This window comes from Abramis brama (assembly GCF_963993115.1).
Source record: "Abramis brama genome assembly, chromosome: 17".
Taxonomy (NCBI): domain Eukaryota; kingdom Metazoa; phylum Chordata; class Actinopteri; order Cypriniformes; family Leuciscidae; genus Abramis; species Abramis brama.
The window spans coordinates 21,792,581-21,809,789 of NC_139979.1; the positions used below are offsets into that span (position 1 = coordinate 21,792,581).

At 43.4% G+C, this 17,209-nt stretch overlaps 1 protein-coding gene across 1 annotated transcript in view; it reads right to left on the bottom strand.

The window, feature by feature from the left end:
• c4b (complement C4B (Chido/Rodgers blood group)) overlaps positions 1–17,209 on the bottom strand; it is a 68,446-nt gene that overhangs the window by 9,619 nt on the left and 41,618 nt on the right. The window contains exons 28-36 of the mRNA XM_084088708.1: positions 16,670–16,832; positions 16,338–16,552; positions 16,066–16,224; positions 15,362–15,421; positions 14,956–15,046; positions 14,653–14,824; positions 14,437–14,527; positions 11,846–11,920; positions 11,387–11,489 (exon numbers count right to left, since the gene is read on the bottom strand). Of these exons, the coding sequence (XP_083944834.1) occupies positions 11,387–11,489; positions 11,846–11,920; positions 14,437–14,527; positions 14,653–14,824; positions 14,956–15,046; positions 15,362–15,421; positions 16,066–16,224; positions 16,338–16,552; positions 16,670–16,832 (1,129 nt within the window). The remainder of the gene's footprint in view (positions 1–11,386; positions 11,490–11,845; positions 11,921–14,436; positions 14,528–14,652; positions 14,825–14,955; positions 15,047–15,361; positions 15,422–16,065; positions 16,225–16,337; positions 16,553–16,669; positions 16,833–17,209) is intronic.

Sequence of the window (17,209 nt, forward strand, 5' to 3'; positions counted from 1 at the left end):
GTTTTGGCAAAGCATCCACAAAGCTTCAGTCAACAACCCTATAGTCTTTGCCCTCCTCAAACTTCAAACTTCAGCCACAATTCTCTGTTTCATTCATCCACCAAAGCACCAGAACGTGATTGGCTTCCCAATACCTCACTCCAGATGCAAGAATCCCTCCAGCGAATCAACAAACCTGGGAATGTATTTTTCAGCAAAGGACACGGACGAAGGGAATCCCCATTAAAGACATAAACAACAAAAGCAGGTAATACCTCCAGATCTTATAGCTGAACTGGTACATCTATCTATAAATTACAGAAACGTCTGTCTGTCTGTATGTCTGTGTGTCTGTGTGTGTGTCTGTGTGTCTGTCTGTCTGTGTGTCTGTCTGTTAACCGCATATCTCTCGAACCGTTAGTCCGATGGATTTCAAACTCGACAGGTGTATTGCCACGGGCACGAGTAAGTGCATTGCCAAGTTTGACGTTGTTTGGATGAGAAATGCTAAAGATATCGTTAAATAAATCATTTTTAGAAGGTTGTGGTTTAAAAATAAACATTCTGACATTAGAGGGTTGTATCGGTCAAAGAAGCCCCAAGAAGGTTGTGGTTTAAAAATAAACATTCTGACATAAACACTCAGTCAGCTACACTGTTTACTTCTGAATATTATAGTTTGGTTCCAGAACGTGATAAATCCATTTTGATTAATTTGAGTAAAAATGTGTTCTCTTTCGAGAGGTTCTCTCGTATTGCGTAAGTAGCTTACGCTTCGGGAAAGTTCTCTTTCTTCGAGATCTGAAGCCAAAAAATTATCCTTAATTTTGCATTTATTGTCAACGCAGTGCAGCGGCAGGCAGACCAAAGCAAGCTGTATAAGCGTACTCATTGGCTGCCAGGCGGCAACTGCTTAAGCTTACCAGTGAGCCCGGCGTGACGTCACACCCAATGAGGGCTCTTCGCGCCCTCCACCCCCTTCTAACCGTCAAGAAGGGTGTGGCCAGTGTGTATATATTGAGGGCTCACAGGCTGAACTCCGATTTTCTTGTCTTCAGCGAAGCTCTTCGCATCGCTGGATCTTGAGAAGCCGCCGCCGTCGAAACCAGCGACCAGCAAGCTTAGGACAGCGCCTGAGGAAGCCGGCCGCCTTCGCCGCCTTCAGCCATCCGTGCCTGCTACGCTATCCGGCGACATATCCTTTTATTACTGCTGTGTGTGTTCGCCCTGCGACACACACTTTCTCTCACTGTTCTAAAAGAGCACGAGGCGTTTTTGTCAAAATGCACCTCTTCTGCGCTCTCTGCCTGGGCCGCGGGCACGCCGCCACCGCACTCTCTTCGGGTGGTTGCCCCGAGTGCGAGGAACTTTCAATGTCGACCCTGCGGGCTCGACTTGAAGTTTTTGACCAAGCTGTCGCTCCGCCTGTCCCTGCCGGGCCGCGCAAGAAGAAGCGCCGCTCGCAGAGACCACCGGAGTCTGTTGTGACTGAGGAGCTCGCCGGAACCTCTCCCTCGAGCTTCTCTCTCGCCCTCTCCGCCCCTCCTCCCGGCCGCTCAACCGCCGGCTCTCGCCCGCGGCGCCGCCGCGTCAGGGGATGAGGCGAATGAGATAGACACTCTCCCTCTGTTCGAGCCGCGCTACTGCGCCGCTCACAAGGGATGGCAGAAGCGGATGGTCTCGGAGCGAGCTTCCTCTCCCTCTGTTCGAGCCACGCAAACTGTGCCGCTCACAAGGGATGGCAGAAGCGGACGGTCTTGGAGCTCTCTTTACGTTACAAGAAAGCTACTCCATCCTCGCGCGTCACTCACCGGCGAAAAGGAGAACAGAGTGTTTTCGTCCCGCTGTGGCCGGACCTACCTCCATTTCTCAGTCCCCTCTTAAGTTCAGGCGACTGGAATTGTTCTTATCGCAGTATACGAGCCTGTTATAAATACACGCACACCTGCAAGCAAACGCCGTCACAAGACATGACGCTCTTTTATATGCTCGCTCTAACCAAAGGCTATTGTATTCTCCCCTGTGGCTCAGTGGTGGAATCTTAGGCTTTCGCGCCAGAGACCCGTGTTCGATCCCGGCTCTCGCGGCAGTTAATAATTTATGCTGTTCGCTTCTCCGAGCTCGCGGCCAGCTTTTCTTACATACAGAAAGCGAACCCGCTCTCCCCCTTGTTGGGCCGCGCAGATTGCGCCGTTCACAAGGGATAACAGAGCGGACGGTCACGAGCAACGTTCAGCGCGCGCGCCTCACTCACCGGCGAAAAGAGGAGAGAGAGTGTTTTAGTCCCGCTGTGGCCGGACAAACCGCCAATTCTCACACATTTCTCAATCCCCTCTTAAGTTCAGGCGGCTGGAAATATTACTATTGCAGTAAACGAGCCTGTTTTTATACACGCACGCCTGCAAACGAACATGAGGTCGCTCTCTTATATCTTCGCGCTAACTGAAAGGTAATGTGTTCTCCCCTGTGGTTCAGTGGCAGAATCATAGGCTTTCGCGCTGGAGACCCGTGTTCGATCCCGTCTCTCGCGGCAGATGAAAATTTATGCTGTTCGCTTCTCCGAGCTCGCGGCCAGTTTTTCTTACGTACAGAAAATGAACCCGCCTCTCGTACCACTCCTACTCATGGTGCTCGAGTATTTATGAGCGTCTAAACACGAGGGAAGAAAAGACGGTTAAGTCCCGCTGCGGCTGGACCACTGTCAAAGCTTCACGCTCTGTCAGTCCCCGTTGCCACGGCTACTGCAGATGTTTACTTCGCAGTCAACGAGCCGGTATATCTACCCGCTCGCCTGCACGCAACCACCGTTCTCACGGCGACCCAGAGAAATCTCAAATGAGCATAATGTCTGGTTGCACGGCTCACGCCGTATGTGTTTCAAATGCAGTGAATGTGCCCACGTTTCCGTGTTCACCCCTGCACACAAGCACTATAAATCCCGTGTTTCTCACAGAGCCCACTCTCACAAAGCAGGCAGAAGCCGCTCGAGTGTTAAAAGTAGGTCACGTGTCCACCTCACCGTGCCCACACCTACTCACTGCCCGCTCTGTCACACGGCCTCTCACGACCGGTCATGTTTTAAATGTAAGTCCTGTGCCCGCCTTCGAGCGCTCACACATACTAACGAACATTTCGCCCCGACGCCGCCCTCGCGCGTCACGCCTCACACTATATGTTCCCCGTCCAAGCCACCGGGACACCGTGTGTAAAACGGCCAGCTATCGCTGCGTGCGATCCGCCGTATATAAGAACCAAGAGCGCGCGCGCTGCGCCCACCCCTCCGTTTCGAACTCTCGAGCCCGCGACGCGCGGCGATCAGAGCCCGGAGGCCATTCTGCCCCTGGCTTCACACTCAAAAGCGTGGGAAGCTATTCCAGGCGCATCAGAATGGGTGCTAAGCACAGTAAAAAAGGGCTATACTCTGCAGTTCGCTCGCCGCCCCCTGCGCTTTCAGGCGCGTACCGAGACGAGAGTGAATGGAGAAGTAGCATATCTACTTCGAGCAGAAATAGCTACACTTCTGTGCAAAGGGGCTATAGAACCGGTTTCCCCTTCTATGAGCAAGTCGGGCTTTTACAGCCGTTATTTCCTCGTTCCCAAGCTCTCAGACCAATTTTGGATCTAAGATGTTTGAACAAGGCTCTTATGAGAAGACCGTTCAAAATGCTCACAACCGGGCAAATTCTCGCGCAAATTCGCCCGAGGGACTGGTTTATATCTCTCGATCTAAAAGACGTGTACTTTCAGATCCAGATAATACCCCGTCACAGGCCATTCTTGAGATTCGCCTTCGACGGTCAGGTATATCAGTACACTGCCCTGCCTTTCGGCCTGTCGTTGACACCCCGTACATTTACGAAGTGCATGGACACGGCTCTCGCTCCCCTGAGGGGTCGGGGAATGTGAATTCTGAACTACTTGGACGATTGGCTAATTCTAGCACAGTCAGAGGCCGAACTCATCGCCCACAGAACAGTGCTTCTAAGCCACCTGGACAGCCTGGGGCTCACGGTCAACTGGACCAAGAGCTCATTAGTGCCCAGTCAATCAACCTCTTTTCTGGATTTGGATCTGGACACTGTGGCAATGACGGCCCGCCTGTCGACACAGCGCGCGCGCTGCATTCGACACCTGGCCGCGTCCTTCCAGCCGGGCAGCACCGCACCTCTCAAGACATTTCAGAGGATGCTGGGTTGTATGGCTTCAGCTGCAGCAGTGCTTCAGCTGGGTCTGTTACGTATGCGCCCGCTACAACGCTGGCTGAATGCCCGAGTGCCTCACAGAGCCTGGGCTTCCGGCGGCATTCGAATCAGAGTGACTCAGAGCTGCGTTTTCAGCACTGAATCCTACTGATCCTATGTGAACCGACAGGGCGGTGTCAGATCCAGGAACCTGTGCAAGCTGACAGAACGCCTTCTCGTGTGGGCTCACCGCTCGTTGCGCTCGCTGAGAGCCGCGCACGTGCCGGGCCACCTGAATGTCGGTCCAGACAGACTGTCCAGAGACATCATTCCCCCGGGAGAAAGGTCCCTGCAACCCCAGACAGTCCAGTTTCTCTGACGCCTATTCGGCAGAGCGGAGGTCGACCTCTTTGCGTCGAGAGACAACGCTCATTGCCCGAATTTTTTCTCGAAAAGCGAGGACGCGCTGTCCCAGACCTGGCCCAGCCTCCCGCTGTACGCTTTTCCCCCGATCTCCCTGTTACCACAGGTTTTAACAAGGATCAGGGAAACACAGCACCCAGTGCTCCTTATAGCCCCGCGCTGGGAGAACCAGATTTGGTACCCAGAGCTGGTGAGGCTGTCGCACTCACCCCCATGGCCGATCCCGGTGAGAAAGGATCTCCTCTCTCAAGCCGGTGGGTCAATCTGGCATCCCCATCCGGAGCGATGGTCTCTGCATGCATGGGTAATCAACGGATACCCGTTGACCTGCCAGAAGGGGTCGTGAACACGATCACGCAGTCTAGAGCTCCCTCCACGAGACAGCTCTATGCGTCTAAGTGGTCTGTGTTCTCTAAATGGTGCGCTACTAAGAGCTTTGATCCACGCACATGTGGGGTTCCGCAAGTGCTCTCCTTCCTACAGGAGCTGTTGGAAAAGGGCAGGTCCCCTTCCACACTCAAAGTGTATGTGGCGGCTATTGCAGCGTTCGCTGAGACGACGCGCAGCCGGGCAATCGGAAGGAATGAGCTTATTATCCGTTTCCTCAGAGGAGCCAGGCGGATGATTCCCCCGCGACACCCCTCGGTTCCTATTTGGGATCTGTCCTTGGTCCTGGAGGCCCTGAAGGCTTTTCCTTTTGAACCGCTTGAATCTGTGGATCCTAAGTACCTTTCGCTCAAAACCGTTTTTCTGATAGCTCTGTCTTCAGTAAAACGCGTGGGGGATCTGCACGCGCTATCTATTAGCCCTGCATGTCTTGAGTTCGGACCAAATGACTCTAAAGTCATTCTCAGACCGAGACACGGGTATATTCCCAAAGCGATTGGTACCCCCTTTAGGGCACAAATCATCTCCCTCTCGGCTCTGCCAATATCCGATAACGGGGACAGTGATAACCTCCTATGCCCTGTAAGGGCGCTGAGAGTTTACATCACGTGTTCCGCCGCTTTCAGGCGGTCCGAGCAGCTCTTTGTTTCTTTTGGCGGACGCACCAAGGGTCTCGCCGCCTCGAAACAGAGCCTGTCCAGGTGGATAGTGGACGCGATTGCAGCAGCTTACGCCTCCAAACACCTGCAGTGTCCTTTGGGTGTCAGAGCCCACTCCACTAGAGGCATGGCCTCTTCGTGGGCCTGGTCCAGCGGAATTTCTTTTCACGATATTTGTATGGCGGCGGGCTGGGCCTCCCCATCTACATTCGTGAGGTTTTATAACCTGGAAGTTCCCGCCCTGCAGGCTAAACTGTTATCAGTATAAGTGGCATGTATGCTGCCCAGTCGCTTATGCGCAGACTATGTCCACATACTGGTTAATTTTCTGGTTGGCACCAGGGGAAGGATTCTTTTCCACAAATAGACCAGTGTTTCTGCTCTATTCCCTTTCCCTATACGTGTTTATGCACTGTGTGGGCCCGCGCTGCCGGCCACACCATTTCCACTGATGTATACAGACCGGCTATGCCGCTCTATCATTTATGTGAAGTGAAGTGCTTAGTACAGGTGTTGGCCCGACCGGCCACCTGTTTCAACGTTATGTTTTTCCCCGGTCTCCCTGGGATTCATGTGTTGGATGCTCGGCGCGCACGGCGTTGACAATGGGTTCCCGAAGCGTAAGCTACTTACGCAATACGAGAGAACCTCTCGTAAGAGAACGTACTCGGTTACCTAATGTAACCTCGGTTCTCTCTAGAAGAGGGAACGAGTATTGCGTAACCTGCCGTGACGCGCCACGAGCTTTTGCGCTTCAGACTATGAAAACCAGAGTTCAGCCTGTGAGCCCTCAATATATACACACTGGCCACACCCTTCTTGACGGTTAGAAGGGTGTGGAGGGCGCGAAGCGCCCTCATTGGGTGTGACGTCACGCCGGGCTCACTGGTAGGCTTAAGCAGTTGCCGCTTGGCAGCCAATGAGCACGCTTATACAGCTTGCTTTGGTCTGCCTGCCGCTGCACTGCGTTGACAATAAATGCAAAATTAAGGATAATTTTTTGGCTTCAGATCTCGAAGAAAGAGAACTTTCCCGAAGCGTAAGCTAATACGCAATACTCGTTCCCTCTTACATTAGGTAACCGAGTACGTTTTCTTTACCAAGAAAGTGGCAAGATGAAAACCACTATTTTCTGTTTCAAACTTTCACATAGCATCTTTAGGTTATAATATCATAAAAAATTAAAATCCAGATTTTGATAAAAACTGATTATTTTTCCACAAAAATGCAATAAATTCATGACACTTTTTTTTCAAAATGCAATTAATCCATTGAATCAATATAAAAGTTATTTTTTATCATATTGAAACTGTTGAAATCAGCCATCGCTAAGAAATATCTCCTGAACTTTTTTGACGGCGATCAGCTCACAAAAACTGATTTTGCACGGGCACTTTGCACTGCTCCCTGAATCGACGCGCTTATTCATTTGTTGATGTTAACTGAACCTGTAAGTCAGCTATGCTGTTTACTTCTGAATATTATATTTAACTCTGGTGCGCTTAACGTTATCGCTACTTTGTAATAGTAGCCTATGCTATTCACCAACTAAACATATCCTATTCAATGTGTTCATAGTCTCTTTCACGGGCATCATTTGTAGTTGCCTATGCACAAACTGTTTGCTCAAGCATAGCGTTTTCTCGGAGTTCACTGTGTGCTTTCTACCATGCACAAATAAAAATGTCACTGAACTTTTGCTGTGTAATTGTAACAATGAGCACTCAAACCAACAATTACTAAAAACACACTCAAAAACTGATTTTGCACGGGCATTTTGCACTAGCACTTAGAAGGTTGTGGTATACATAAACACTCAGTCAGCTACACTGTTTACTTCTGAATATTATAGTTTATTCACAGCCATCATTTGTAGTAACCTAGCCTGCTCCCTGAATTCAATGCGTTCACAGTCTCTTTTACGGACACCAAACCAACAATTACTAAAAACACACACAAAAACTGATTTTGCACGGGCATTTTGCACTAGTTGATATAAAATTTAACAACCCTGCATAAGAAACGATAGAATGGTTAAATTAATAATTTATGGTTCATTCAGGTCAGGTCTTATAATGTGCATATGTTGATAGAAACTTGGGATCTTAAAACTCATTCTTTCCTCACTTTCTTTGTTTCTGCAACTCATGTGAATGTGTGTGTGCATTTGTTTATGTGTCAGATATTAGTTTTATGTATGAGAATAATCAATAAAGTCTTGTTGTTATTTTAAAGAGAAGTGTTCTTGTGTTATGTGCTTATGAATTTAATGTTTTAAACTTCTGATCTTGTTACTGTTCTTATTAATTGTGTTTTTTTTTACAGTAACCCAGTAGTGTACAACCCATGAAATTTAAAAAGCAAACATAAGTTTACAACACAACAAAATCAAGCCACAACAAAACGAAAATAAGCCACGACACAACGAAATCAAGCCACAACAATAATGCACGTAGGTGATTTTGGGCCCTATTTTAACTAAGCACATGGTCTAAAGCGCATGGTGCAAGTGCAGTTAGGGCGTGTTTGAATACACTTTTGCTAGTTTAAAAACGAAAATGGTCAGCGAGCCAGGCACATGGTCTAAAAGGGTTGTCTCTATTCTCTTAATGAGTAATGGGTGTGTTTTGGGCTTTACGTGCAATAAACCAATCAGAGTCTTATCTCCCATTCCCTTTAAATGCCAGTTGCTCTCACGTCATGGCGGAGTCGCTATTTACATGACGGAATTTGATAGTGGAAAGAACGAACGCATCTCCAGAGCGCAAATGGATCTACTCGTGCGTGAGGTTAAAGCGCATGAGCAGGCTATCTACGGGACAAGCCGGATTCCACCATATCTTTATGTACACAATAATAATCTTTTACACTGTAATCCTTTTATTTTTAATACTAGTGCAAAATGCCCGAGCAAAATCAGTTTTTGTGTGTGTTTTTAGTAATTGTTGGTTTGGTGTGTTTGAGTGCTCATGTTACAATTGCACAGCAATAGTTCAATGACATTTTTATTTGTGCATGGTAGAAAGCACACAGTGAACTCTGAGAAAACACTACACTTGAGCAAACAGTTTGTGAATAGGCTACTACAAATGATGGCCGTGAAAGAGAATGTGAACGCATTGAAAAGGATATGTTTAGTTGGTGAATAGCATAGGGCTACTATTACACAGTAGCGATAACGTTAAGCGCACCAGAATGAAATATAATATTCAGAAGTAAACAGCATAGCTGACATATAGATTCAGTTTACATCCACAAATGAATAAGCGTGTTGATTCAGGGAGCAGTGCAAAGTGCCTGTGCAAAATCAGTTTTTGTGAGCTGATCGCCGTCAAAAAAGTTCAGGAGATATTTCTTAGCGATGGCTGATTTCAACAGTTTCAATATGATAAAAAATTACTTTTATATTGATTCAATGGATTAATTGCATTTTAAAAAAAAAGTGTCATTATTGCATTTTTGGGAAAAAATAATCAGTTTTTATAATAAATATTTGAAAATCAAAATCTGAATTTGAATTTATGTTATTATAACCTAAAGATTCTATATGAAAGTTTGAAACAGAAAATAGTGGTTTTCATCTTGCCACATTCTTGGTAAAGAAAATAAATTTTTACTCAAATTAATCAAAATGGATTTATCACGTTCTGGAACCATAATATTCAGAAGTAAACAGTGTAGCTGACAGAGTGTTTATGTCAGAATGTTTATTTTTAAACCACAACCTTCTTGGGGCTTCTTTGACCGATACAACCCTCTAATGTCAGAATGTTTATTTTTAAACCACAACCTTCTAAAAATGATATATTTAACAATATCTTTTGCATTTCTCATCCAAACAATGTCAAACTTGGCACTGCACTTACTCATGCCCGTAGCGAGACACCTGTCAAGTTTGAAATCCATCGGACTAACGGTTCGAGAGATATGTGAATGACACACACACACACACACACACAGAGACAGACAGACGGACATACAGACAGACAGACGTTTCTGTAATTTATAGATAGATTTGGCATGTTTGTGTGCTGCTGCGCATCCCTGTGTGTTTAATAAGCAGAGTGTACGCGCGTTGTGTGTCACGGTTCATAGATCCAATGTCTCTCTCTAGTCTCGTGCTTTGTTGTTTACATGTGTGTGAGTGGGTGTGTCCGGATCGTTACAGTTGATCAGTATCCAGCTGCAATCACCCATCAGCTGCCACTCATCTCATCTCCTATAAATGCTCACCACTTTCTCATCTCCTTTGTCAGATCGTTGCATGAAGTCTCTGTGTTGTCTGATCCTGTTCCTGTGCCTCGTGTCCCGTCTTGAGTTCCTGTGTTCCGGTTTCGCGTCTTGTTGGATTACGTTTCATGTCTGGATCACGTCATCACTCATCAGAGCACGCAGCACTTCATCCATCACTCCGTGTCTGACCATCAAAGTCCCTGCGCCACCGCCTGCATCACCCGGATTATTCATCATCATCATCATCATCATCATCATTATTGACTATAAATAAAGAGCTTTTACTTGCATATTGTGTCCTCGTTTCTGACGTAACAGAGTGGACCCGCCAATAGGCGAACATTACTAACGTTACTAACATTATTAACATTACTAAAAAAAAAAATATTGCAACCTTTAGACCAGGTTTCAGTTGGTCAATGGCGCAGTCTATTTCAGTTGCCTCAAAATAGCAACGTGCCATCAATGCGCCTGAACACACCTTGCTTTCAGACCAGCACGCCCATGGGCGCACAGATGGGCGCAAATGCATTTGCTATTTAAACAACGTGGCGCAGGACGTGAAAATGATAACTGCGTCAGGCTGAAACTAGCAAAAAACTACCTGCATTGCGCCGGGTATATGATAGGGCCCTTTGAATTAACATTTAATTTCGATATACAATGGCTCCATACTGTTAAAACTAATCGTGGTATTGATATATTTGTAAGACTTCGTGGTATTGATATATTTGTAAGACTTTGAGGTATTGATATATTTGTAAGACTGTCGACTCTATAGAACAGTGGCAAGAAAAAACTAACTTTAGAGAGCCCCCTAGTGGTCGGGAGCATTTCTGTTGTGTTATGGTTTGATTTCGTTGTGTTGTGGCTTGATTTCATTGTGTTGTGGCTTGTTTTCGTTGTGTTGTGGCTTGATTTAGTTGTGTTGTGAACTTTAGTTTGCTTTTTAAATTTTGTTGTGTTTTGCACTACTGGGTCACCGTATAGTTTCACTATAGTTTGGATATAATTATCCGCTACAGAGTTGATAGTTATGGCCCGTTCAAAATTCTCTATAAATTAATAAATAATACCATTTGAGCTAAATTTACCTGTTTCCCTGTTTTTTGGACGAATATGTATGGATGAATGGGTGATTGCTATTCTCAGTTCTCCTGTGAATCCTAGTATTTGAAAAGACTCGATTTACCTGTTATACTTACTTGTTTGTGATCTCCGCGATCTTGGATCGCTTCCCTCCAATGTTTCACATCCTTATCTCGTAATATCTCATGCCTGCATACTTATTACTTACCCTTTATTACTCATCTGTTTGATTCCTGTGTTAACTCCCGCTATTGTGTTCATCCTTAATCTCCGCTGTGGTGAAGTGTTACATGTATCACCCTGACATTTTTTAATTATGCCCCCTTATTCAATATTTATATATAAAAAAATATGTCTCAAAAGTGACATCAACAACAAGTGTAATTGTTATGGTTCTGTAAAATACATTTTAGTTGAAATATAGGAATAGCTTGCCTGGTTCATAGTAATCATAAAATGTAGCAGGAGCTGGTTGAACTAATCCAATGGGCACACTTTGCTTAGCTCCGAATGCTATACAGGTCTCACCTTCATCTATCTGAGGGGTGAGAGAGACAAGTTAGAATTTTTCTATATAATCGGGAGATATGATTACACTGTAAAAAAAATTCTGTCGTTTTTACAAAAAAAATTTGGCAGCTGGGTTGCCAGAATCATTTTGTAAAAATTACGGTCACTGTAAAAAAAATCCTGTAAAATTTACAGGGATTTACTGTAAGAAATACAGACTTTAAGTTTGTTTATACAAAAAAATCCTGTTGTTTTTACAAAAATAATTTGGCAGCTGTGGTTGCCAGAATAAATTTGTAAAAATGACAGTCATTGTAAACAACTTTATAGTTTTAAACTGCATTTTAGTACAAAACTGTGACTGTGTGTTTGTGCTCATGTCACCTCATTGAAGTACAACAGCACTCTTCCACGTGTGAGCTCATAGTGAGAAATATATCTGTCCACCAGGTCTTTCAGCTGTTGGAGAGAATGTTACAGAAAATAAGAGAAAAATTTAAACAACAGAAGAAAGCAAAATGCAGACCACTAAGTCCATCATAAGATACAGACAAATAAATGTTAAAACATAGGATAAAGACGGGAATTACACATTTTCAATGATTATTTCAATCACGACAACTCTCAAAATAGTTTTAAAATGAATATAAATAGTTTTATAATGAATGGCAATGTTAATGGATTTGATCTAAAGGCCAGGACACACCAAGCAGACGGTCGGCCGTTGCGCAATGTTGGGCCGTTTTTGAACATCGGGCGGCTTTTAAAGGGTGTGCTGGAACTAAAAACTGATGGTTTGCTCAAGGCTGTTGATCTGCTGAATTTCAAATAATACTATAACTTCTCGCTTTCCTGTAATCTGCTTCAGCTCTCTATCCCTTGGTAAACTGTATGTATGTATGTATGTGTGTGTAGATTAGTTTAAGCGTTTAATGTAGTTAATAAAGTCTTGTTTGTATCACACTTAAGGTTGTTTGTTGTTTTGCTCATAAGAATGCTGTCCCTAATCAACAATTAACACTCAGTGTTTCTCTGGACACTCACTGGACAAACAGGTTAATTGATTGTAATATTAATTCTGCTACATTAAGTTCATTAAATTAACTGATCCAAATATTTATAGTTAATTATTGTCACAGTCACCAGTTAGAGTGCCCGTGATTGCCACCAGAGGGCACTCTACCCCAGACTATTTTTACTCCCTCAAGGACTTCATTACCCATAATTCACTGCCCAGTCTGATCATCCATGATTACATTCAGCTGTCGCATCATCTCGCTATCCCTGCCTATATAAAGCCTGGTTTATCAGTCACTCCTTGATAGATCTTGCATGTCTGTTGGTACTGCATCTCTGAGCCTTGTATCCTGGTTTTCCCATGACTTGTTTTTTATTTTTTTGCCTGGCATTTTGGATTTCCCAGTTTACCTCAGTCATTGTTTATTTGTGTATGACCTTTGCATGGATGTGGATTACAATTGTGGATTACCCTTTTAATAAATACTGCTTTTGGATCCTCAACCTTCGTGTCTCGGAGCAGTTTCATAACAATTATAACAAGTTATAATTAATTATTAATTAACATGTTGAATATTTAAGATCAGAAATCCTGATGTGAGGGGGGAACCCTGAGGACAAACATGCGCACGCTCTCGAGATTATCACGTGAAATGAAAAAATAGCCAATCAGAAAGCGAGATGATGGACGGAAGCATAACAAACGCAGTCATGGTGCAGCACAAAGTGAAATTGATGTGAACAGCAGAGATGCAGGATCAGCTTGTTGATTTGTGGCAACAGGACGAATGTTTATACAACGTGTTCTGTGAAAATCATTCCAAACACTATCATCGCAGTTTCATCCTGCATATCGTCCGCCATGCTTATTCTGAAGTCTCAAGAGATTTTGCGAGATTTCCAGTGTTCACAGTCGAGACTCTGGTTGAAAATCTGTTTGTGTGTGGTGTGCTGTCTTTGTCACATCATGGCACAACACACACTATAGGAGCAAAATGATTAAATCTAGATTTTTTTGTCCTCATGTTTGTGGTCTATCACATTTTGAAAATCTTATAAGATGTAAAAAATCTTTTGGTGTGAACCCAGCCTTACTTGCAGTCAAGGGAGCTGAGAGTGTCACGGTTCATGAATCCACTGTCTCCCTCTTGTGTGTGTGTGTGTGTGTGTGTGTGTGTGGGCGTGGTTATCAATCTCAGGTTGATTATTAGCGCCAGCTGTAATCACTTCCCTTTCCCTTTATATGTTCAGTGATCACTGTCTCATGTTGTCAGATCGTTGTGGCTTCCCCGGTGTCGTGTCCTGTTCGTGTGGATTATCTTCGTTGTGCATCACCTTCGTTGGATTGTTTGTTCCCTGGATTCCTGAGCACCGAACACTGCACGCCATCACCGGCTTGCCCGTCATAGTCCCTGCGTCATTTGTCACCTGAGTGTTTGTCCTCTGACCCAACGCATTCTCATCCTAGGGCGTCATATACTGACGCTTTTGAAATTTCTTCAATATCCGACGCAAAGGGCACCCTTTAGCGTCAATATGAGACGCCGGTTATGGGTAGGTTTAGGTCTGGGGTAGGTTTAGGGTTAGACCGCTAGGAGGCGCCTCCTAGACTCCTATTTATCTGCGTCTCATATTGACGCCTAAGGGTGCCCTGTGCGTCGGATATTGAAGAAATTTCAAAAGCGTCAGTATATGACGGACCTGTTGTTCTGCGATCTACTACGAAGCTCCAACAGCATCCGTCTCTGTATCATTACAGAACGATCTGACCACATGAGACAGTGATCACTGAACATATAAAGGGAAAGGGAAGTGATTACAGCTGGCGCTAATAATTAACCTGAGATTGATAACCACACCCACACACATTTAAATTATTTATTTATTTATTTAAAAAATTAAAGTAATTTCAAAATGCCACATAAATTCAAAAGTCATTAAATAAGATTAGTGCTGACCTTTTCCAGATCTGTATTGATTGCATCAAAGCCACTAAGTAGAGTAATGTCAGCAATTGCCATTCCAGAGAGGTTCCTCCCCTGTGTGTGCCTGTGAGAGAAGACAGGTGATGATATACTATAGTTTATGATTATAACAAGATTATGATAATATCCTTCAAAACAGCAGATTATGATTGCTACGATTGATGTTTGTCAGAATACTTTTTTTCTCACCTGACACACACCGTATAGACCACATCATTTTGCGTGTTTTGAGTGGTGTCTCTTCTTTGTCTGCTGCGAGCATCAAACCACTCAATGCCAGAATGGGGGAGATCTTCCTCCTCCTTCCTCTCTTCTTCCTGTTCATAGTCCTCATAGTAATTGAAAGTTTGTTTTACTTCAGCTAAAAAAATTAAAAAAACAATTGTAAGAATAATTACACAGTTATTACTCAGTGAGATAATATGTGTATATTATACATAATAATCTGCATAAATTAGATATAAATATATCAATAAAGTTAATATAACTCACTTGTGTATTCCACTTTTCCCTCTACGGTCACATTTATTGACAAATCAGCGCAGTTGGATTCTTCCTTAAGAGCATAATAAGCCTTTGCCACCTACAGTAGCAAAACAAAATATATATATTCATAACCTCAATACATATATACTACCGTTCAAAAATTTGGGGTCAGCATTTATTAAGTTACAGCAATATTTGAAATAATATTACAAATTAGACCCCTTGACCCCTGACCACAGACCCCTTGCTGACTCCCATCAAACAGACAAGTGACTTCCTGAAGACATCGGTCATGGAGATTCATTCCCATAGCATCAAAGCCATGACGCAGTATTGATTTACATTCAAAAGGGAAATATATATACAGTATATACACAATATGGAAATATTTTTATTTTTCATTACTGCTTACTTTCATTTTAGCCTTTCCTTCTCCTGAAATGCTTATATGTATTCCTCTTCCTACTAGTCTCTGAAAAGACAAAAATTATACCATGATAAACAGGTCAGAATGAAAAAAATAACAGAAAACTAAGATAACTGTAAGTCATAGTGAAACTATGTTTATAAGAACATGTGAACTTACTGTGACACCTGGAGTACAACAGGCCAAATTATCTCCTCAATTTCCTCTTTTGAATATACAACCCCAGTCTTGTAGGTATATGAGTTTGTCATGCAACAGTATTTTGGATTTAGGACAGAACTTTGAATTCAATCTGTCATTCTCCTTAGCCATTTTGTTAAATTTATGTCAGTGTTTTGGGTCCCTGTCCCTATTACACTGTTACCCACAATATTGAACCAACATGAATTATTTTTCATTAAAAAGAATAATAATGACTTATTTCTATTTCACACGATTTCCCATAAAGTGAACCTGTCATATCTAATCTATATAATACATTTATTTATGTTTTAAAATTGCCGCACTGTGCACAATTCTGACATTCATTCAATTTGAAATGTCTATATTATTATGAAATTGAGGTTTTTATATCAAAGATTTTACAATCATTTATATACCAATAGTAGCTGTCCCACTGGGATTCATAAACTTTTAAACAGCAATAGCTGATCTTTCTTTATTAGTCAGCTACAGGCTCGACTGTTTACCTTTAATTCTGTTTCAACTTTCTTTTCATGTTTGTCCAACTGCAGCCTCTCCATCTCAGACCTTCCTGGAACGGTGAACTGTGCAATGACTGTAGTGATGGGGGTTTCTGGTATGTTCAGTGCATACTCTGAGAGGGCTTCCAAAGCGATGATAGTATCCTAAAGTGTATTTGAATGGTATAAAATAGTGCTCTCATTTTATAATTCCTTCTTCGAAAACCTTGGAATTAGAGTAACATACATACAGTTTTATCCAGTATCATTAGGCTCACCTGTGTTGATTTGAATCCTCCTTCATAGTTCTCTTGTGAAGACAAGAAGCATGCGGCAGCATGTGCTGTTATTAAGTCATTCTGTTTTAGTGCAGTCATGAGAGCGTATGAGGTGGTCTCTACTGTTAACGCCATTCCAGGGGGCACACGGGAACTTTTAGCCTCATTTACCAGTCGCATATGGTCATAATCTTGCCACACAAGACACTCTCCCACTTACCGGTTCAGTTGAGCATGTGAGAGGAAAGAATTTGCAGAAATACATGAATGACTAAAATAAATGATTAAAGTCATGATCACTTCCATAAACAAGTCAATACTTGGTATGATACCTGGTTTTGCAAGACTTCTGAGTTTGCTCCATGCTGACCTTGCTTGAGTTTGGTCAGCGAGGCAGGTAGACAAACAGTACGCCGTAATGGATAGCGCATAAGGTCTTTTAAGATCATCAACCCGTTTAAGGAGGAAGGCGGTGGCACGAGAGATGCTGTTCTCCTAGTGAGCATTAAAAGATAGTATGTGGTTTCCTTTATTTATTAAAACTTTGTATTCTTTCATTAGTGTCTCTAACAGGCTTTCTGTCAATCCAAGCTAATAGGAAATATGTAACTCTAACTACATTTCTGCAAAACTGCAAAACTGCAAAAAAAAAAAAAAAAAAAAGTACCTATACACACATATCACTGCAGTTTCCAGCTGAAATGAACACTAGAGGCAGTAAAACACCAACAACTGTTGCTCCTTTTCACTCCAATTATGATTACAGGGGCAAATTATTAGTAATAAAGATACATTTTTAACCAGTTCCTTGCACAATAGATAGCTACACTTACCATAGTGCATGATTTGTAAAGCAATGCGTTTTGACGTTT